The 18,454-nt window shown below is 36.2% G+C and overlaps 1 protein-coding gene across 9 annotated transcripts in view; it reads left to right on the forward strand.

The window, feature by feature from the left end:
• Nucleotides 1-2,949: 2,949 nt before the first annotated feature.
• Nucleotides 2,950-18,454, forward strand: part of LOC122060936 (coatomer subunit beta'-1) — a 19,103-nt gene continuing 3,598 nt past the window's right edge. For all 9 annotated transcript variants that reach the window (XR_006134509.1, XR_006134505.1, XR_006134507.1 and 6 more), the window contains exons 1-22: nt 2,950-3,244; nt 3,542-3,562; nt 3,671-3,732; nt 3,881-3,935; nt 10,108-10,144; nt 10,285-10,610; nt 10,709-10,840; nt 10,934-11,082; nt 11,831-11,899; nt 12,155-12,305; nt 12,423-12,488; nt 13,178-13,366; nt 15,098-15,238; nt 15,341-15,415; nt 15,717-15,893; nt 16,039-16,130; nt 16,220-16,336; nt 16,702-16,816; nt 16,972-17,043; nt 17,641-17,837; nt 17,929-18,022; nt 18,150-18,256. Coding sequence is in view for 3 of the 9 variants with exons in the window: in XM_042624082.1 (XP_042480016.1) it covers nt 3,242-3,244; nt 3,542-3,562; nt 3,671-3,732; nt 3,881-3,935; nt 10,108-10,144; nt 10,285-10,610; nt 10,709-10,840; nt 10,934-11,082; nt 11,831-11,899; nt 12,155-12,305; nt 12,423-12,488; nt 13,178-13,366; nt 15,098-15,238; nt 15,341-15,415; nt 15,717-15,893; nt 16,039-16,130; nt 16,220-16,336; nt 16,702-16,816; nt 16,972-17,043; nt 17,641-17,837; nt 17,929-18,022; nt 18,150-18,256 (2,447 nt within the window). In the remaining 6 variants the exon portion in view is untranslated. The remainder of the gene's footprint in view (nt 3,245-3,541; nt 3,563-3,670; nt 3,733-3,880; nt 3,936-10,107; nt 10,145-10,284; nt 10,611-10,708; nt 10,841-10,933; nt 11,083-11,830; nt 11,900-12,154; nt 12,306-12,422; nt 12,489-13,177; nt 13,367-15,097; nt 15,239-15,340; nt 15,416-15,716; nt 15,894-16,038; nt 16,131-16,219; nt 16,337-16,701; nt 16,817-16,971; nt 17,044-17,640; nt 17,838-17,928; nt 18,023-18,149; nt 18,257-18,454) is intronic.

The raw sequence follows: 18,454 nt of genomic DNA on the forward strand, positions 1-18,454 counted from the left end.
ATCGGTTGGGGTCTTTAGATAGAATATTTTTCTTGGAGGAAAGGTGAGTGATATTTTTAGAAAGGTGTTGGGTCAAGTTGATATTTCGTCATAGTTCAAGGGATGGGAGTAATATTTCCTCTTTACAAAATTACTGGATGCCTTAAAAGGCCTAAATTATAATTAACTTATTCAACACCTTTTAAACACAATAGAAATCCAAATCTGTATGGATAAAAAAAGAAAATCAAAATGGGTATAAATGAAACAAAAAGCTGTTTGGTCGCATGGCCTTTGCACCTGTGGCCAAACACCGAGGTGCGTGAAATTATCAATTCAACCCCAATAAAAAACTCTGAGTGTTGATACCCCTGTATGCGATCTCATTGGCCCCCACTAGTGCAAGGGCCATGCAAAGAAGCAACAATCTCTTGCCCAAAGTATAAACTTAAAAATATTTTGAACTACTTTTAAGTAAATTCATGTCCCGCAGAAACCCATCAGATTTGAACATGAACAAACTATTGGAAAAAGAGCCCTTAAGAAACATATGAAACAAACTCTAATAAAAAAAATTTGCTTTTTCATAAGGATGGTAGACTAATAAAGTATGATAAAATTGACATACCTTTTGAAGATATAAAATTAACCTCTGTAAAAGATTTTGCGGGAGATTATAGTAGACGGTCATGCTAGGACATAACCACCAAAAATCCAAGGAACTCACAAGTAATTAGGGTGCTCAAACCAGCTGGACAGGTATACCACAACCCAATATTTTGAGCTGTCAAAAGTCCTTTGCATGTATGACCTTGAGATATTTAGATCTCTAGGGTGGAGATGACTAGTCGTAAGGTTCAACCCCAAGTGAGATGCTAGCCATCTAATAACCATATCCAGAATGCCTCTTGGACTTACCTTAATAATTACTAAAATGTCCTCAAAAGAAAAAGGGAACAAAAATACAATATGTCAATTTTAGAAAGCAAAATTGATATTTGTAAAAAGAACAATAAATAATATTTTTATATTAATAAAAAAAAAAACATTTTTTCAGCAAAACCATTTTGATAATAAATCTTTTCAAACTGGCAGTTGTAGGTACGCGCATACTTCTATAATTGTCAAGTCACAGGTATTGGAACAAACTACTCACTAAGATCAACACTCAAAATGCATGACGTCTTTCCATAGATGGACTCCACAGATCTTATGTGTACTGACCATCAAGAGATTAGTCCTCATGTCTCTCATAGTCTGAGTAATTTTGTCTTGCACCCCTTAAACCCATCACAGTCCAACAATGCATATGTAAGCACTTAATGCATCATGATAAGTGTGGTCAAGTTGAGAACTACAACATGGCTTCGGATGATCATCCATAAATCAATCCACTAATCCAGTAGAGCAAACAATAATGGTACCATTTAATCAATTCAATAAACTACAAAATATACATGTCACATGTCACATAATAAAATGAAAATATCCAATAATTATATGAAAAATAACACAAATAAAAATGTGTTGGGTCACACAATTCTAACACAAAATTCACAACCATTTCAAACTCTCAACTCACGATTGAGAAAGGAAAAGCCAGAGACATAGAAAAGTGAAAAAGGGTCACTCTTAAAATTGGAGAGTTTTTATTGTTTTAGGTTGTAATGGTTTTGGATTGGTCCAACTAAGATTCAGTTTATATTTGGTTTATTGGTTTACAGAGTATTTGGTTATTATTATTATTATTATTATTATTATTATTATTATTATTATTATTATATTCTTAATCAATTGGATTGAAATTGAATCAGAAAGTTACATTTAAAACAAAAATGAACTGAATTGTTTTGGTTAAGTTTGATTTGGCTTTAAACGGTCGATTCTCAACTCATTTTCAGTTATGTTCATGTTTGACAAGCTTACTTTGAAATCTAATGCACTTATGTATAAAGGCGTCAATCAGTTTGGTGATTCAGCTTACATTTTGACAAGGTGAAATATAAACCGCAATGTATAAGAATCAACCAAAATCAAAAGTATTTTGCATTCGGTCTGGATTTATTGGTTTCTATTCGATTTTCACTATCCGATTTATATACGGTTTGTAATGACGATTTTCATTCAGCAATTTCACCTTCGTACCCTTAAATTCTATTTATTCTACTTTATGTATTGATATATTATAACGTGACTTTGTGAGGTGATGTCACTATGGATAATAATTTTTATCTATGGTGATATGATCACTTTATATGTGATGTTTATCATTTTATTTGGGAATGCCTTCTATTTGCTTATTAATAGATGATTGCTTTAGTGTGTTTACAATTTACATTAGGATCTCATTTTCCATACACTTATCCATGTGGGAGAAATCTTATTGTTTCATGCGTGTTAGTGAATCTACATATCATGTTAAGGGAAAATGAATAAAAAACTAGAAAATAACGATTCAATACATTTTAAGTTCTTATTAATATATATCTTGTGCAGCCGGTTTTTCATAACAATTTTTATCTGGTTAACATTGGTAGGTAATTTTTCAATTTTAAATAAAACAAAAAACTTTGAAACCAAATGCACCATTTCAATATTCGGTTTTGGTTCCATTTTGACACCCTCATTTTTTGTTAGTTGACACCCTCATTTATGTTGAGGCCGAGTCAAGTCCACGAGACCAATCTCATATGTCTTTGAATCATCAATTTAAATTCTACTTTTTCTCTTTTTATTTTAAAGATTTTAAATTCACGGATGAGGGATGTACAAGATTGTTCACCTACGTGAACCTGATCTAGATTCATCTACATTTGTGCGTTCATGCAGAATCCAAAAAACGAAGACAGCTTATGCAGTGCCACTTTCGTAAATAAATTGAAATCTTAGAACAATTTATTAACATTTTTTATTTTTTTTTGGATAGAAAAAACATTTTATTAACTACGAAGCGAACACTCAACAGATCAATTTTCCGTAACCTTTTATTGGTTCCCCAATTCAGTTCGCAGAAACATTTACCAACGGAGAGGTCTCTTTGCTACGGAAGCAAAGCCTCTCGCTTGCTCGCTCGTAGTCTCTCTGTCCCTCCGTGTTCGTCTTTACAATCATTTTCAGCGAAGGTTCATCAATCGGGGCTTCACTATTTGATCTCTACATTATCGATCTCTTCGATCCGTAGGGCTCTTTGGTTCTCGATCTGTGATTTCCTGAACAACTTCTGTCGATCAGTGATCTGTTCTTTTTTTTTTCAGCAGCAAAAATGGTAGGGTTTATCGTTTTCCATCTCACGTTTAATTGTTGCATTTGGTTATTGGTTAGATCTGGGAAACATATAATTCTATTTGCTGTAAGCAGTTCAGTTGATGCTTGATTGATACTTAGGTGCCGAATTATCAACCGGTAGTTTGGTTATCAAACAAATTAGAATTGTATAGTTTGGTGCTGGACTTGGGGCATCATTCACGGTTCTGAATTTTTTCAAAGATCTGGTTTTTGAGTGATAACTGATAACTTTTATCTGTTTCTCTTAATTGTTTGTTGGACTTCGTCGCTGGTGCAGCCTCTCAGACTTGAAATCAAGGTATTTTTTTTTTTCACTGCCTCTAGCTTGTTGTGTAGATCTTTTCTGAATTCTGCTTATTTTCAAATTATTTGTTGAGTATGCTGCTGATGATAAAATTTGGATTAGAGAAAACTTGCGCAAAGATCGGAAAGAGTAAAATCAGTGGATCTACATCCAACAGAACCATGGTAAGAAAAATTATGGTGAAAATCTACCACATTATTTGCACATATGGTTTAATTCAAAATCATCACTAGTTCTTAACAAGAATTAAGCTTTGTGTCTTTTGTGGAAGTTATTTGTTTTTGTTAACCTGTATTGAACTACTTCCTCTAGGATTCTTGCAAGTCTTTATTCGGGAAGTGTATGCGTCTGGAACTACCAGTCACAGGTAAGGAAATTTTCTTATATACATATGTTTTTTCCTGCTTGTTTGAGCATAGCTCTATTCCCATGCCTTTTCTATGTCATAGTAGTCAGGATTTGGACATTTAATTTTCTTATGGCCATTATCTTTCCAGCAACGTCTTTGGATTAACTCCCATTGAGAAAGCTAGATAGCTAGTCAGGTAGATGATAGATAGTGCTAATATAAAGTTCTATATGTTTTCTACAATGGGAATGCATCAGAGTCATTGGGTCTGGATGAGTGAGGACAAACTAGACCCCTTACAAATTATTGTCCTTAGGGTATTTAATGACATTATTCTTGCAACTCAGATATGGACATGGATGCAAGTGTTGGATGCCAATGCATTGTAATATAACATCTGAAAAAACTGGATACACATATGCCATATTTTATTTAGTGGGAGCAACTATACTAAAAGGGAGAATGTTGTTGTAACCAAAATTGGAGAAAAATAAGTCGTAACCTTACTTTTTTCCCTTTTTGTATGATTCACTTCTTTCAATGAGGGTAAAATGTTGTCATTTCACATGTGTGCTTGAGAGCATGCGAGACAATTACAACATGAGACAATTACAACATTTGAGAATGACATAATGGTGGTCACTTTAAAATTATTTTGGGTATAAGACAAGGGGATATCAAAAGAAGTTTACAACTTCTTAGTTTACCACTTTGGTTGCAAAAAAATGCACCCATACTAAAATTGTATAATGGGTATATTATACTGAATGAGTTATCTTGGTAAAAGAAAACCTCCATGATCATTGACTGTCTCTTTTTTCAGAATGGTATATCACTGAGTGTCTCTCGCAGTCCCATACTTAGATGTGTACATTTGATTGGTCTGTTTACACTCTGCCTTGCTGATAGTTACTGTACTTCTTGGCCTAAGGAAGAACATGGCTGTATATATTTAGATCTTCCAAGACTATGTTATGGTCGATATACTAGTAAGTCATTATCTTGAATATGAATAGACTTGAGAGAGATGGATTCTCTTGATATTCGAGTTGATTCAAGAGAGTTACGGTAAAAGCCAGTAAGATTCTCTGTTGGGATTTCAGGTCTTACTGTTTTAATTTAAGCAGGAGTCCATGATACTGACCCTGTCTCTCAAACTGGATTTCAAAGGTGTATTCTGGATATTATTAATTTAGGTGGAGTTTGAAGAAATACATAGGTGGATACCAAGGGCTGCATCTGTGGAATTCTGTTTAAATCTGTTCATTTTCCTTCTTCTTTTCCCCCCATCTACTTTATGTTTCTATTATTTGCAGCTGACTTAGATTAGGCCTCATAGAAATGTTGCTTGTATAAATTCACCCTATGTTCCTTATGTTCTTAATTTGTTTCATGATCCATTTTCAATATAGGGTTACCCATGGTTGTCCTGCATAATTTGCTTATATAAGAAAAAAGTAAATGTCTTTAGTTGGATTTCGTTCTGAATGTATAGAATTCAATGCTAGCCAATATTCCTTGTCTTTGATAGAATATGGTTGAAGGCTTCGTAGTAATTTTTTCGGGTAATGTCCAATCCCAAAAATAGGTTAAGATTTATATAGTTTAGGATGAGATAAGTGACCCAAAGTCTTGAAAATGGGAAATCTTCATATCAGAAAAGGTTGCATGTTTCTGTTATGGGAAGATGGGCGTGTAAATTATTGGATACGTAGAAACACTGAGGAACTAATTGACTTTCTAATGACGAAACTTTAACTGATCTTACTGGATGCATTGACCTACTACTTGGAAGCACTTAAGTAATTTGGAATATTGAAAGGTCAGAACTTTGAAGACCGGGAACATTACCAAAAGCATTGAAGGTTGAGAATTTCAACTGAGAACTTTGATCGGAATATTTGGCTAGGTAATTAGGCATTGATTCTTGGACACTTGTGCCTGAAAGGCTGAAACCCCACTAAGCCACTATGGGTACATACAACCATAAACACTATTAATCCAAGATTTTACTGGTCCAGTATTAAATTACCTTTACCCAAGGGGCTTGCTCAGTTGGGAAAGACCAACAGATCACGAGTTACTCTCCTTGGGGCCTAACTGTAAACAAAAATAATAATAATAATTAAATAATAATAATAATAATAATAATAATAATAATAACCTTTGGATTAAAGTCAGAGCACCTAAAGTATCCCCAGATCCCTCCAAACTTGAATACATTGAAACACCCCTGAGTTTGAAATTAAATATATTGCACAGCATTGACCATGAAGTAGAAGATTTGAGGATTGTGACCCTACATTTGGGTTGTTGATATTGGTGACAGACATCTGATCGCAGCAATAAAGCTCTCAGGATATGAGGTATCTTAATCGGGAATTGGAGATTATTGGTGGTGAGGATCCTTTGAATTCTTGTGGGGAAGGATGTCCCAACCTAGTAGAACAGCATCTAGAAGCAGAATCTGAAAAGTAGTCAAACTGATATACAATCAAGCAGAATATATCAGAAACAAAGAAGCAAAATATAACTGCAATATTGATGAGACAATATATTGCAGGGTTTAAGATTGACCAGATCTGACCTGTAACTTGATTAAAAGATAAAAATCTAGGTACAGGGATTAGAAGGATAAAACTGGGTAGGAATCCACCAACCATTCCTTTTCTTTCCATGTCAGGATTTTTTATAGAAGTTATCCTCCCCATGAGGAACTCAGATTCCATTCCATCAGTGAAATAGGCAGAAAGAGAGGGACAATACATGACAGGAAATCGTTTGAAGGGAGTGGGTCTTATCATGAATTGAATGCTGGCCTAGATAGAGGCTAGGAACTAAGATGAATTCCAGCCAGCCCTTCAAAGAGTTTCTACTCTTCCACTCAAGAATTCATGATGCAGATTAAATATAGACTGATGGAGTGTTAGAATCCACAGAGGCCTGCTGTTCCAAACGGATTTCCTGGCTTAGAAGCATGTCATGCAATTTGTTTAGCGATATAGGATCAGATTGTGTGGAGAGGGCAGTGACAAATGAGTTATACTCAGGTCTGAGTCCAGCCAAAATGTGTAGTATTAGATCTGAATCTGATATAGGATCTGCAACTGCGACAAGACTATCGGCTATAGTCCTCAATTTTCTGAAGAAATGCTGTAACAAAGAGAGCCTTTTTCTTTTGTGTCTGTAATTGCAGACGAAGTTGCTTTATGCAAGTTTTGGACTGAGATGCAAAAAGATGCTCAAGAGATGTCCAAAGCGAGAATAATGTTAAACAACAAACAACCTGAGAAAAAACAGATGCAACTAAAGAAGAGAGTATCCATCCGAGGAGAAGTTGATCTTGCAGTTGCCAAACGACGAATTCTGGATTGTCGATGATTTGAGTAGTATTGTTGGTTTCTGTAGAATCAAGAGAAGATGAAATTGTAGAGAGGATGGTGGCTGGTGGACATTTGCTCGATTCATCAAGGAGTCCCGTGGGACCATGTCCGTGTACAGGAAGAAGTTGAGACCTCCGTAGCAGAAAATTGGTGTGATCAAGATGAACCGAGATTGGATGGTTGAGAGTTGCAGAAAAGGGGAAAACAACTTGTGTAGCAGAGAGAGGTGTTTGTGTTGATGTTGAAGAGGATGACATGTATCAGAAAGTGCTCTGATACCATAAAACAATTCTCGATAAACTGAATTCTCTCTCATCAGTCATCACTATGAGAGTCTCAATCATATTTATAAGCATTTGAATGTACAATAGTTGCGAGCTGTTACGAGTGGTTAGTCAGTTGAAACAACTAATTGATTAAAATAGGCATGGTTCAAGGTTTCCACCAATACCGTCGAAATTTTCCATGTTTCCACGGTATCCCAGTACTCCGATACCAAATACCATGTGACTTTTAAAAGTCACTGGTTTCGACCTGTATCGACCAAAATTCCCACATTTCGACCAAAATGTGGGAATTTTCCTCGAAATGTGGGAATTTTCGATTGGACCAAATGGGTCAACCTTTATTTAACCTTCTTAAATGGGAAACCAAACCTTCTTATTTCAAAATTTCGACCCTTTCTCCCTATTTCTTTTCTATGAAGTGGGAAATTTAGGAAAACACTTAAGATTTTTTCCCTGTGCTATCAAATCTTTATTCTAAGCTTGGATCTTGCACATTCATAGAAAATCTACCAAAGCAAGGGAGCTTGGACCAAAAAGGTAAATCCTATCTCCCCAAACCTTGTGTGCCATCCTTCGAGAGCACCGGTTCATTTGGATATGGTGGTGGGTATGGACAGTAGGGTGGATCTTTAACTTCATTTGGACAGGAGGGTAGTTCAGGGGGTGGGTCATCTTTTGTTGACAATATCTTTGGATATCCATCCCAACCTTGTATGCCACATCCACATCCTATCACTATGATCTATGACTGAGCCACTCCCTAGGCTGGGATACCTAGCTAATGTTGATGATGCATCTTATAGATGGGCAATGACAAACTACCAAAATAATTGAGCCCAAAACATGTCATGAGACTCGTATGTGGTGCATTCAGAGAAGCAGTTATAACATATGCAGTGGTATGCATCTCGTGGACTGGAACCGCCTAGACACTTTACTTGGAATTGAGTCACTATTTTCGAGTGTTGAGTAATTGAGTCACTACTTTTGAGCGTTGATAGATAACTGTTGATAATGTAATATTTTTATTTATTTTGGATCATTTGGATTATCTCTTATGTTTTGATATAAATTGTAGACTATATATAGTCATTATGTAGTATAGACTGTATAGTTTCAGAATTTAAGTCAACAAGTCAGCGTAATGATTATTAAACCTTTGGTTCACCACACAAGTAAGACTTTTTTTTTTTTTTATGAAACTAATGATGTGAATGTATTAAAAATGTTTAAAATAGGATGTACACAAAAAATCAGACAAAAAAAACATTGTTTAGGGGTCAAATCCTAAGTTTCCACAATACAGGGAAAAATTCCCCGGTATCCTCGAAATTTTCTAGGTTTTGACCGAAATTTCGGTCTCCCCAGGGGTCGAAACCCGATACCGTGAACCTTGAAAATAGGTTGTTAGCAGTTATAATCAATTGATCTGCTACACATGCTGTACAAGCTGTTAGATAAAACAGAGTTAGTTACAAAAAGTGGGTTTAACCAGTTTTATTTTTATCAGAAACCAATTTGATAGTCTTTCTTACTCCCTTCCCTGCCCCTGCACAGTAGATAATGTAATGTTTTATCAATAGGAGGAAGGAAAATCCAAAATCCTGTATCTATTTGAGAGGCAACCATGGATAAGGGCATCACACTTGGACAGAGAATAAACAAATTTGTGGTCTTTGAAGCAGTAATCATATCCATATTCTTTCCTTCCCCCCCACCCTCTGCTTCACCCTTTTATTCTCCTTGTGAATTGTGATATTTATATGCCTTGAATGTTCAAGTTGAATATAATGAAGTTCTGATTTGTTAGAACCTCTCGGGATAGTTGACAAGAGTGTTTTTGAAGGTGTAATCAATCAGAGACCAGATAAACAATATCTACAGCTGTATCAGGATCATGATTGATCTTTATGTAAGTTATACAGTTTGGCTGAAGTCCAGAAGATAACAAACTAAATACTTTCAGTGGCAGACATGAAATGTTAGCATTCAAACGAACTATACATTTCCTTTCATGGACAATCTACCTATAATGTTCCCTCTAGTCATATCATTTTGACCAAATGTAACTTGGTTATATGCAAGGTTTTAAGTATCCTTCTGTATCCGCTGATACTAACCTATACATATTGTATCTTTAAGGTACCGGCACGATACAGAAAAAAAATTTGGTATTAGTACAAAGTAACCTCATCGTGTATATATATATATATATATAATCAATTGAATGCACTTGTCTAGTCCTACTTTATTCTTCTTTTTGTAAATGATATATTTTGCATATTATTTATTTATATTTATGCTTCAAAACTGTATTTGGCATATATCCTAAGCATTTCCATATCTCTCTTGACCATTTCCATATGTATCAAGCGTATCTTGCATCTCCCCATATGATATGATACGATATGTTTCTTAAAATCACCTTTCCGATACAATACCCAATAACAATACTTCAAACCTTGGTTATGGATGAAATATTGGATTGTACTAACTGAAAGTTTGTGAATGCTTATCCAGACTATGGCAAAATCTTTTGAGGTCACAGAGTTGCCAGGTGCATTATTCGTATTATGTGATCTCTGTCCCATTTTTTTTTTTTGGGGGGGGGGGTGTGGAGTTGAGGGAGGGGAGGCAACCATAATCTTGGCTCTTCTTGAGGTTGCCAATTTACTCTTAAATTTTATACATTTGCAGTTCGATCAGCTAAATTTATAGCACGCAAGCAATGGATTGTTGCCGGAGCTGATGACATGTTCATACGTGTATACAATTACAACATGATGGACAAGGTCAAAGTGTTTGAAGCACACACAGATTACATCAGGTGTGTGGCAGTCCATCCAACGCTTCCATATGTGTTATCATCATCTGATGACATGCTTATAAAGCTCTGGGATTGGGAGAAGGGTTGGATGTGCACTCAAATTTTTGAGGGGCATTCTCACTACGTGATGCAAGTGACATTCAATCCAAAAGACACTAACACTTTTGCCAGTGCCTCTCTGGATCGGACTATAAAGGTTTGTCTGTGAACTTTATCTTTAACTTCTGAGAAGAACATTTTCCTCATCATTTTCTGCCATACTATGATATTTTGATAAGCTATTTATGTGTTCAGATTTGGAATCTTGGCTCCCCTGACCCAAATTTTACGTTGGATGCCCATTTGAAAGGGGTAAATTGTGTTGATTACTTCACTGGTGGCGACAAGCCATATCTGATCACTGGTTCTGATGATCATACTGCTAAGGTCAGCCAACCGATTCTTGTCAAACAATGCATGTTTTTGTAATATGCATGGTAATTTTTGACAATTTCTGTTTATTTAACTTCATGAGAACAGGTATGGGACTACCAAACCAAAAGTTGTGTCCAGACGCTAGAAGGTCACACACACAATGTTTCCGCAGTTTGTTTCCATCCTGAACTTCCCATAATAATTACAGGCTCTGAGGATGGGACTGTTCGTATCTGGCATGCAACCACTTATAGGTACATTCAATAATTATTATATTTACTGACAATGCAATGCTTTGGTCGACTATTTGGAAGTTTTTGCATTGCAGATACCCTCTTATGTTTCATACGGTTCTAACTTCTGGCTGGTAGCTTCTTTGTTGTTGAAATTGCATGGGTCTTACGTGGCATTAAATTTCGTAGTTTTTTAATTATTAAAACTGGATAGTTCAGATTCACTCAATGTTCTAAATTGTAATCCTGTTCATCTTGTTGTGTCAGTTGGCTCATTGCAGGTCTTTAACATTGTGATATCTTTTAGATATCCTGTCAGGTCCTGCCTTCTGTATTTTATATGTTGGGACTTTCCTTTGTTATTTTCCAAATCAATTCAAGCTTCATTTTCTTCTCTTATATTTACCTAGTTTTGGCGTCAAACTCCTTTTATTTAACTTCTTCTGTTCAAAATTGGCTCTTAAGCACATCAAATGAGGACTAATGCTCCGCCTTGGACATAGGTCCAGAGAAATGGGGCAAATCGTATCATTTCTCCAATTGCTGGGACATTATTCTAATCCTCATTTCTCCTTTACTTTGGATGACTTTGGTTCTCAATGCTAGTTAAAATTTCCCCCATAGGGATTTAATGGCATCTTAGTCACATTTGCTGTGCCTCTCCATTTTTTTCATTTTTTTTTTCTGCAGTATTCCCCCCTCCCCACCCCAGCCTTGGTTTGTTACTTCTGGTTTGAACTGATTTACTGACCATGCATATGAATGACAGGCTTGAAAACACATTGAATTATGGTCTTGAGCGAGTGTGGGCTATTGGATACATGAAAGCTTCACGCCGGTGAGTGTTTTATATTTCCATTTATGTTTGGTATGTACATATTTTGAAATTATGGAAATTTTTTATTCATGCTGGATTTAAGATATTACCTACCTACAGCCTACGATATGAATTGCGGCACGCTTAGCTCATTGAAATACTTTTCGTGCTCAAAGCAGGAAAGTTCAATTCATAGAATTCGTGGGTTCAATGTTTGTCTGTCTGCATATATTTCTAACACATCTCATCTCCCCCATCCCCATTGACAATTTTCAGGGTTGTAATTGGATATGATGAAGGAAGCATTATGATAAAAATTGGCCGAGAAGAGCCAGTCGCTAGTATGGATAGTAGTGGTAAAATTATATGGGCTAAGCATAATGAAATTCAGACTGTGAACATTAAGAGTGTTGGTGCAGATTTTGAGGTTTGAACTCCCTATTCACACCGACTAGTCTCCTTGTTCCTTTACTTGAAACTAAAAGCTAAAAGGCATCCATCTTTGTTAATTGTAGATTCCGCCCATGTCTTTCATATTTCTCAGGTGACAGATGGAGAACGATTACCTTTGGCTGTGAAGGAGTTGGGGACCTGTGATCTTTACCCTCAGGTACATTGGGCTATTGCTGGCCATATGTAATTGTGCGAAAATGTTTATCCGTCACTTTTATATAATCTCATTTTCTCATGGGAGCTCAACGGACATTGTCATGGAGCACTTTAGAAACATATCCCCTTACATCAAATTGGCTTAATTGTAGTCTCCCTCTGCTTAAGAAAATATTTTAAAGGAGTTGAGTATTCTAGGGATTTAGATTGTTTTGCAGATGAACGCCATTGTCAATGCTGTCACAGTAGAATAGTGTGTCAGATAAGTTGGTAATTCTTTGTTGGGTCCTTGATCAGTATGGCTGGTTAGTGGTGACAAAGATTAGATTTTCCCATCTAGTTAGGCACTTTCAAGTCTTATCCTTTGAGCTTCTTGTCTTGTCTATAGTCCCATATTAGTTTAATTTGTCATAAAAAAAGGCTCTCTGTGCGGTTGTCGTCTAATGTTTTATTACTCAAAAGTTTGAGACTTTTAGTGTTGAAAAGCTCAAGTCAGAAATCCATAAATAGGTCCCAGATTGTCACTGGTGACAATTTAATCATGAAAGTTTAAGTGCTTTTATTGTTTGGCACTTATGCTTGTTCTAAAGGTGAAGGATAAACTTTTGAAATGTAAAAATAGGTTGATGTTTCTTGATAAAAGATTCTGATTTATTTTCTATTGTATTTTTATGTTAATTTTGCTTTTAGAGCTTGAAGCACAACCCAAACGGGAGGTTTGTTGTTGTCTGTGGGGACGGAGAGTACATCATTTATACTGCTCTTGCCTGGAGAAATAGATCCTTTGGGTCAGCCCTCGAAATCGTTTGGTCATCAGATGGAGAATATGCTGTTAGAGAGAGTACATCACGGATTAAGATATTCAGTAAAACATTCCAGGTTTGGATCCTGTCTTAGTTTATGGTATCTTAAATCTTATTCAGTGAAGGAAATTCTGTGCATGCAACTACTTTCTGTTTATTTCTTATGCTGGAATCTATGCCACAGGGTCACACCTGTCATTTTCCTAGCATTGTCAGCATGTGCTGGAAGCTGTGTTTCATGTCAATAGTGCTGAACAATTCATACAATTACTTTTTGAGAGAGAGACTGCAGTGAAATACAATTAGATGTTTTGGCATGAAAAGAGAATCTAATATTTTTCACTAGGCTTTTTTTTTTTTTGCTGCAAAGCCATATTTGTTAAATACATGGGTGATGTGTTGTTGCATTGATTTCCATGTGTTATTTATTTGTTATGCGCCACCTTTTCCCACTTTAATATAGTTGGCATGAATACCTTATTAAAAAAAAAATTGTATTACAAACAAATAAGGTTCATTGGGAAAATCAACTAGTTCAATTGAAATGGTATCATGAAGTTTGATCTTACTGTTCAGCTGGGTGGTGTCTCAAATGATTCAATCATTCGAGCCAGTCCGGTGTCATTAGATTCGATAACACTTGCTCTAGTGGTAGTTGCATAAGCTCTAGTTGAGTTGTTCATCTGCTTATTCCCCCCATTCCATGGACAGCCCTTTTCTTCCATCTCTTCATTAAACAACATCCAAACCTCACCGATAGCCTTCGCATCTAAACCCTAGTCATTTCCCATTCCTATTCCTATCCTGGAGTTGCTAGGCAAGGGTTGGTCTTTCAAATACTTTGTTTTCTGTTATTGCTTAACGGCATCCATTATAATCCACCATTAAATCTTACGATCTTCTCCCTTTGACCCTTCTTGTCAACCATCTATTCACGACTCTAAGCTAGTTTTACCATTAAACTGTACATTTCACCTATCTAACACCTTAACTATACCTAGCAGCTACAATTTCTCTCTTATAAATACCCTTAGTTATAGCAATCATAGGGTTATTTGGTTCTTGATTTCGCTTGAGGGATCATCTTATTTTGGGATCCCAATTCCTACTTTGTACACCAGTGTCCCATGGGAGATTAGGTATGGAAGTTTTGAAAATCTCCAATTTAATGAAACACAGTAACTCAACTAATTTAGGTGTTCTCCCTTTCTTCTTTCTAACCAGTTTATTTGTGGATTCCGTATATACATATAAAAAAAGTAGTATATTATGTTCTTGCAGTGTTACAATCCGTTGGAACCATTGACCTGTTATAGCCCACCTTGTGGAATAACCTTACCCAGAATGGTCTTGGAGTTATGTTTCCCATCGCTTTTGTCTTGTTTATAATCTTTACTGATAGCTAAATTTCCCATTCAGTTTAAGAATCATCTACTGATTAGACATTATTGCACAAAATGTGACAATCATTGTCTGGCTGTAAATCATCTGTCATTGTTTGAGAAAAAGAAAAACAGTGGGAGTCATTTCTGCAAAGATGAAACATCTGATGTTGAAACCTCAAAGTAAAAAATGTTGATGCCATAGGCCGTTTAGACAAATTGCCCTTGTTCACATCTCCTTGGCGAATGATCATTTTCAGTCATGCGTATTTTTTTGCATGTGACTTGCTTACCCTGTGCTTTTGCTAATTTCAATTTCTTGGTGCTGGCTTCATTTTATTCTGCAATCAAATAGGCATATTCAATTTATTAATTTTTTAGTAGATTTCTTTTGCATAGACTTTTAACTGTGGTCACAATTGCAGGAAAAGAAGAGCATACGCCCAACATTTTCTGCTGAGCGTATTTTTGGGGGAAATTTACTAGCGATGTGCTCAAATGACTTTATTTGCTTTTACGATTGGGCTGACTGTAGGTTGATTCGCCGAATTGATGTTAATGTCAAAGTAAGAAATAATCTAGCTGAGATTTACTACTTGGTTTTATCATCAATTTTTTCTATGCTGACATTACATGTTTCAATTCTTTTGTTGTTCTGACCATTTCAGAATCTATATTGGGCCGATAGTGGAGATCTAGTGGCAATTGCCAGTGATACATCATTTTACATCCTTAAGTACAATGTAAGAATGCTGAACTATCCTCCCAAAAAACAAGTTCTGCTTTAGTATATTTTCCTTTGAATGATTATTGATCATGGAATATGTCCTGGATTCCTGGTCATAGTTGTCACGGTGTCTAGGTGACCCAAGGCATTGGAGGGGACTTGGATGCAAGGCAGCCGCCCAGGTGACCAATGCGCCTGGACACATTGACAACTATGGGCCTGGTCCGTGAATTTTAGCAATGTTGCACTAATAATGTGGTGTTTGAAACTTGTAATATTTCTATTTTCTAACCGAATCTTGTTGCTTAATGTCCCAGAGAGATGTTGTGTCATCTTATTTAGATAGTGGAAGAGCGGTAGATGAGCAGGGTGTTGAGGATGCTTTTGAGCTTCTCCATGAGACAAATGAGAGAGTCAGGACAGGATTATGGGTTGGGGACTGTTTCATTTACAACAACTCTTCTTGGCGACTTAACTACTGTGTCGGTGGCGAGGTATACTGTATATAGTCTTTAGGTTTGCCAAATCTTTCTTGCCAAACCCACGTTGAGTTGAGTCTTTTGCTTTATGAAAAGTTTGTAATGTATGATTTTCATGGATGGCTTGCAGTCATCTTGATACTTGGTTATGATGATTCAGGTTACAACCATGTTTCACTTGGATCGGCCTATGTACTTGTTGGGATATCTTGCTAGTCAAAGCCGAGTGTATCTTATAGACAAAGAATTCAAGTGAGTGCGCTTGGGTGCTGGGTCTTTCTGTAGTGCTAACTATTGTTATGTTTATGTTCATCTCTCATGTTTTGTTTTCTGCCATGCAGTGTTATGGGATACACTTTGCTTCTTAGTTTGATTGAGTACAAGACTCTTGTAATGCGTGGAGACTTGGAGCGTGCAAATGAGGTCTTACCCTCAATTCCAAAGGAGCATTATAATAGGTATGTTTTATATTCTACCAGTTTATTATTTGTTTTTGTTTGGAAAAATATTTAAACATTAAAGTTTGTCATCATTTCCTTTTAGGTTAGGTAATCTTATCCATGACGTAGCTCAACTTTAAACAGAAAAATTATGCTTTCACAACCTTTGTATGTCGTCTTTTAGATTAGACACTGGAAAAGCAACAACGCTTTTACTTTCTCTGCTAATATTTTTCAAATTTTGTTGCATCATATTTGTTTTTCATTCACCCCAGGAAACTATTTGTTTCTTATTCTGAATTGAAGATTCTTAAGCTCCCATATGCAAGTTCTGTAGTTCTCAATCTTGCCTTAGATTCTGATACAAAGGGCTTTCCATGCAGTGTGGCTCGTTTCTTGGAATCTCGAGCTATGCTAGAGGAGGCACTAGAAGTAGCTACTGATCCTAATTACAGATTTGATCTGGCCATTCAGCTTGGGAGACTAGAAGTTGCAAAGGTATAGTTCTGACGATTGTATGTGGCTAGCAGGGGCCCCATTATTAGAGCTCCCACGTTACTTGGGCAATTGATCTTCTTTAGTTACTTTTCACAGATATACTGTCTCATAATCATTCGCTTTCTCTCTTAGAAGATATAATTTATCTTTTGCAGGCAATTGCCGCAGAAGTACAGAGTGAATCGAAATGGAAGCAGTTGGGCGAATTAGCTATGTCTACTGGAAAGGTATTCTGGTTACCATGATTAGATTCTAAGTAAGATATCTTCTCCTATGCTACCTACACATTTCAAAGCAAAATATGCATATATGCATAAACAATCCCAAGTTTCCTGGAAAAGTAACCGATAACCACTCAGTGCTTTTGGAAAGTGCTAAATGGCCAGGTATTGTGTTAATGCCTGAAACCACAGAAATGCTGTCTTATTCAGTGGGTTGGAACTAAGGGCCCGAAAGAATTGGCTTCGTAACAAAGAAAGGGATATACAACTTGATGGTAATCACTGCCAAATGATTCTGGTTGGTGTTGTTCTCATGTCTAAGATACTTCTGTTAGCGGAGTCTCAATCTAGTTTAACGTTTATGGATTCATTCATCATCATTCTTCTTGCCTCACCTGCTTTTTCGCAATGTATGTTCCTCCCTTTTACAGTTCATCCAATGTGAGTGTACCATTAAAAGGGAATTTGTGCTGATTAAATACTGGATTCATTTTTCTTCCCTGCTTTTACCTGATGTACTTTCCCTCCTTTTATAGTTCATCCAGTGTGTATGTGTGCATAAAAGGAACGTGTATTGATTAAATGCTGGCTTCTTGGCTGCAGTTGGAAATGGCAGAAGAATGCTTACAGCATGCTATGGACTTGAGTGGATTGTTGCTCCTTTACTCTGCTTTTGGAGATGCTGAAGGAATATCAAAACTTGCATCTCTTGCTAAAGAGCAAGGAAAGAACAATGTTGCATTTCTCTGCCTTTTTATGCTCGGAAAATTGGAGGATTGCCTTCAACTATTAGTTGAGAGGTAAAGACTTTGGATCCTTTATATCTGTCCGCAGACTGACTAATTATATCTGTTATGTGGTTGATACTCTTGCTGGCTTCCTCTCTGGCAGCAACCGAATACCTGAAGCTGCTCTGATGGCTCGTTCCTATCTGCCAAGCAAGGTCTCAGAGATAGTCGCAATTTGGAGAAATGATCTCAATAAGGTAAGGTTCCTTATTCTGTTATTCATTTATTGCTATTTGTTATAGTTCAATGTGATTTTCTTGGGGAGGGATGGTGCTACATTTGAATTCTGCATGACTTGATACAATTATGTTGCCTGTTGTATAGGTTAACCAAAAAGCTGCAGAGTCTTTGGCAGATCCCGAAGAGTACTCTAATCTATTTGAGGACTGGCAGGTGGCTCTTGCAATTGAATCTAAGGTTGCAGAGAAAAGGTATAAAGATTAAATATGTGATGGATGATCTGGTTCAGTATTTTCAATTTTGTTCTTGCATTAATATTAGATAGTCACTGAATGATGTTGCAGATAGTTTTTGTTTTTGTTTTGTTTTGTTTTTTGTTTTTTGTTTTTTGTTTTTGTTTTTTTGTTTTTGTTTTTGTTTTTGTTTTTGTTTTTTTTTTTTCTTTCTTT

The sequence above is a fragment of the Macadamia integrifolia genome, chromosome 2 (assembly GCF_013358625.1).
Source record: "Macadamia integrifolia cultivar HAES 741 chromosome 2, SCU_Mint_v3, whole genome shotgun sequence".
Classification (NCBI taxonomy): Eukaryota; Viridiplantae; Streptophyta; class Magnoliopsida; order Proteales; family Proteaceae; genus Macadamia; species Macadamia integrifolia.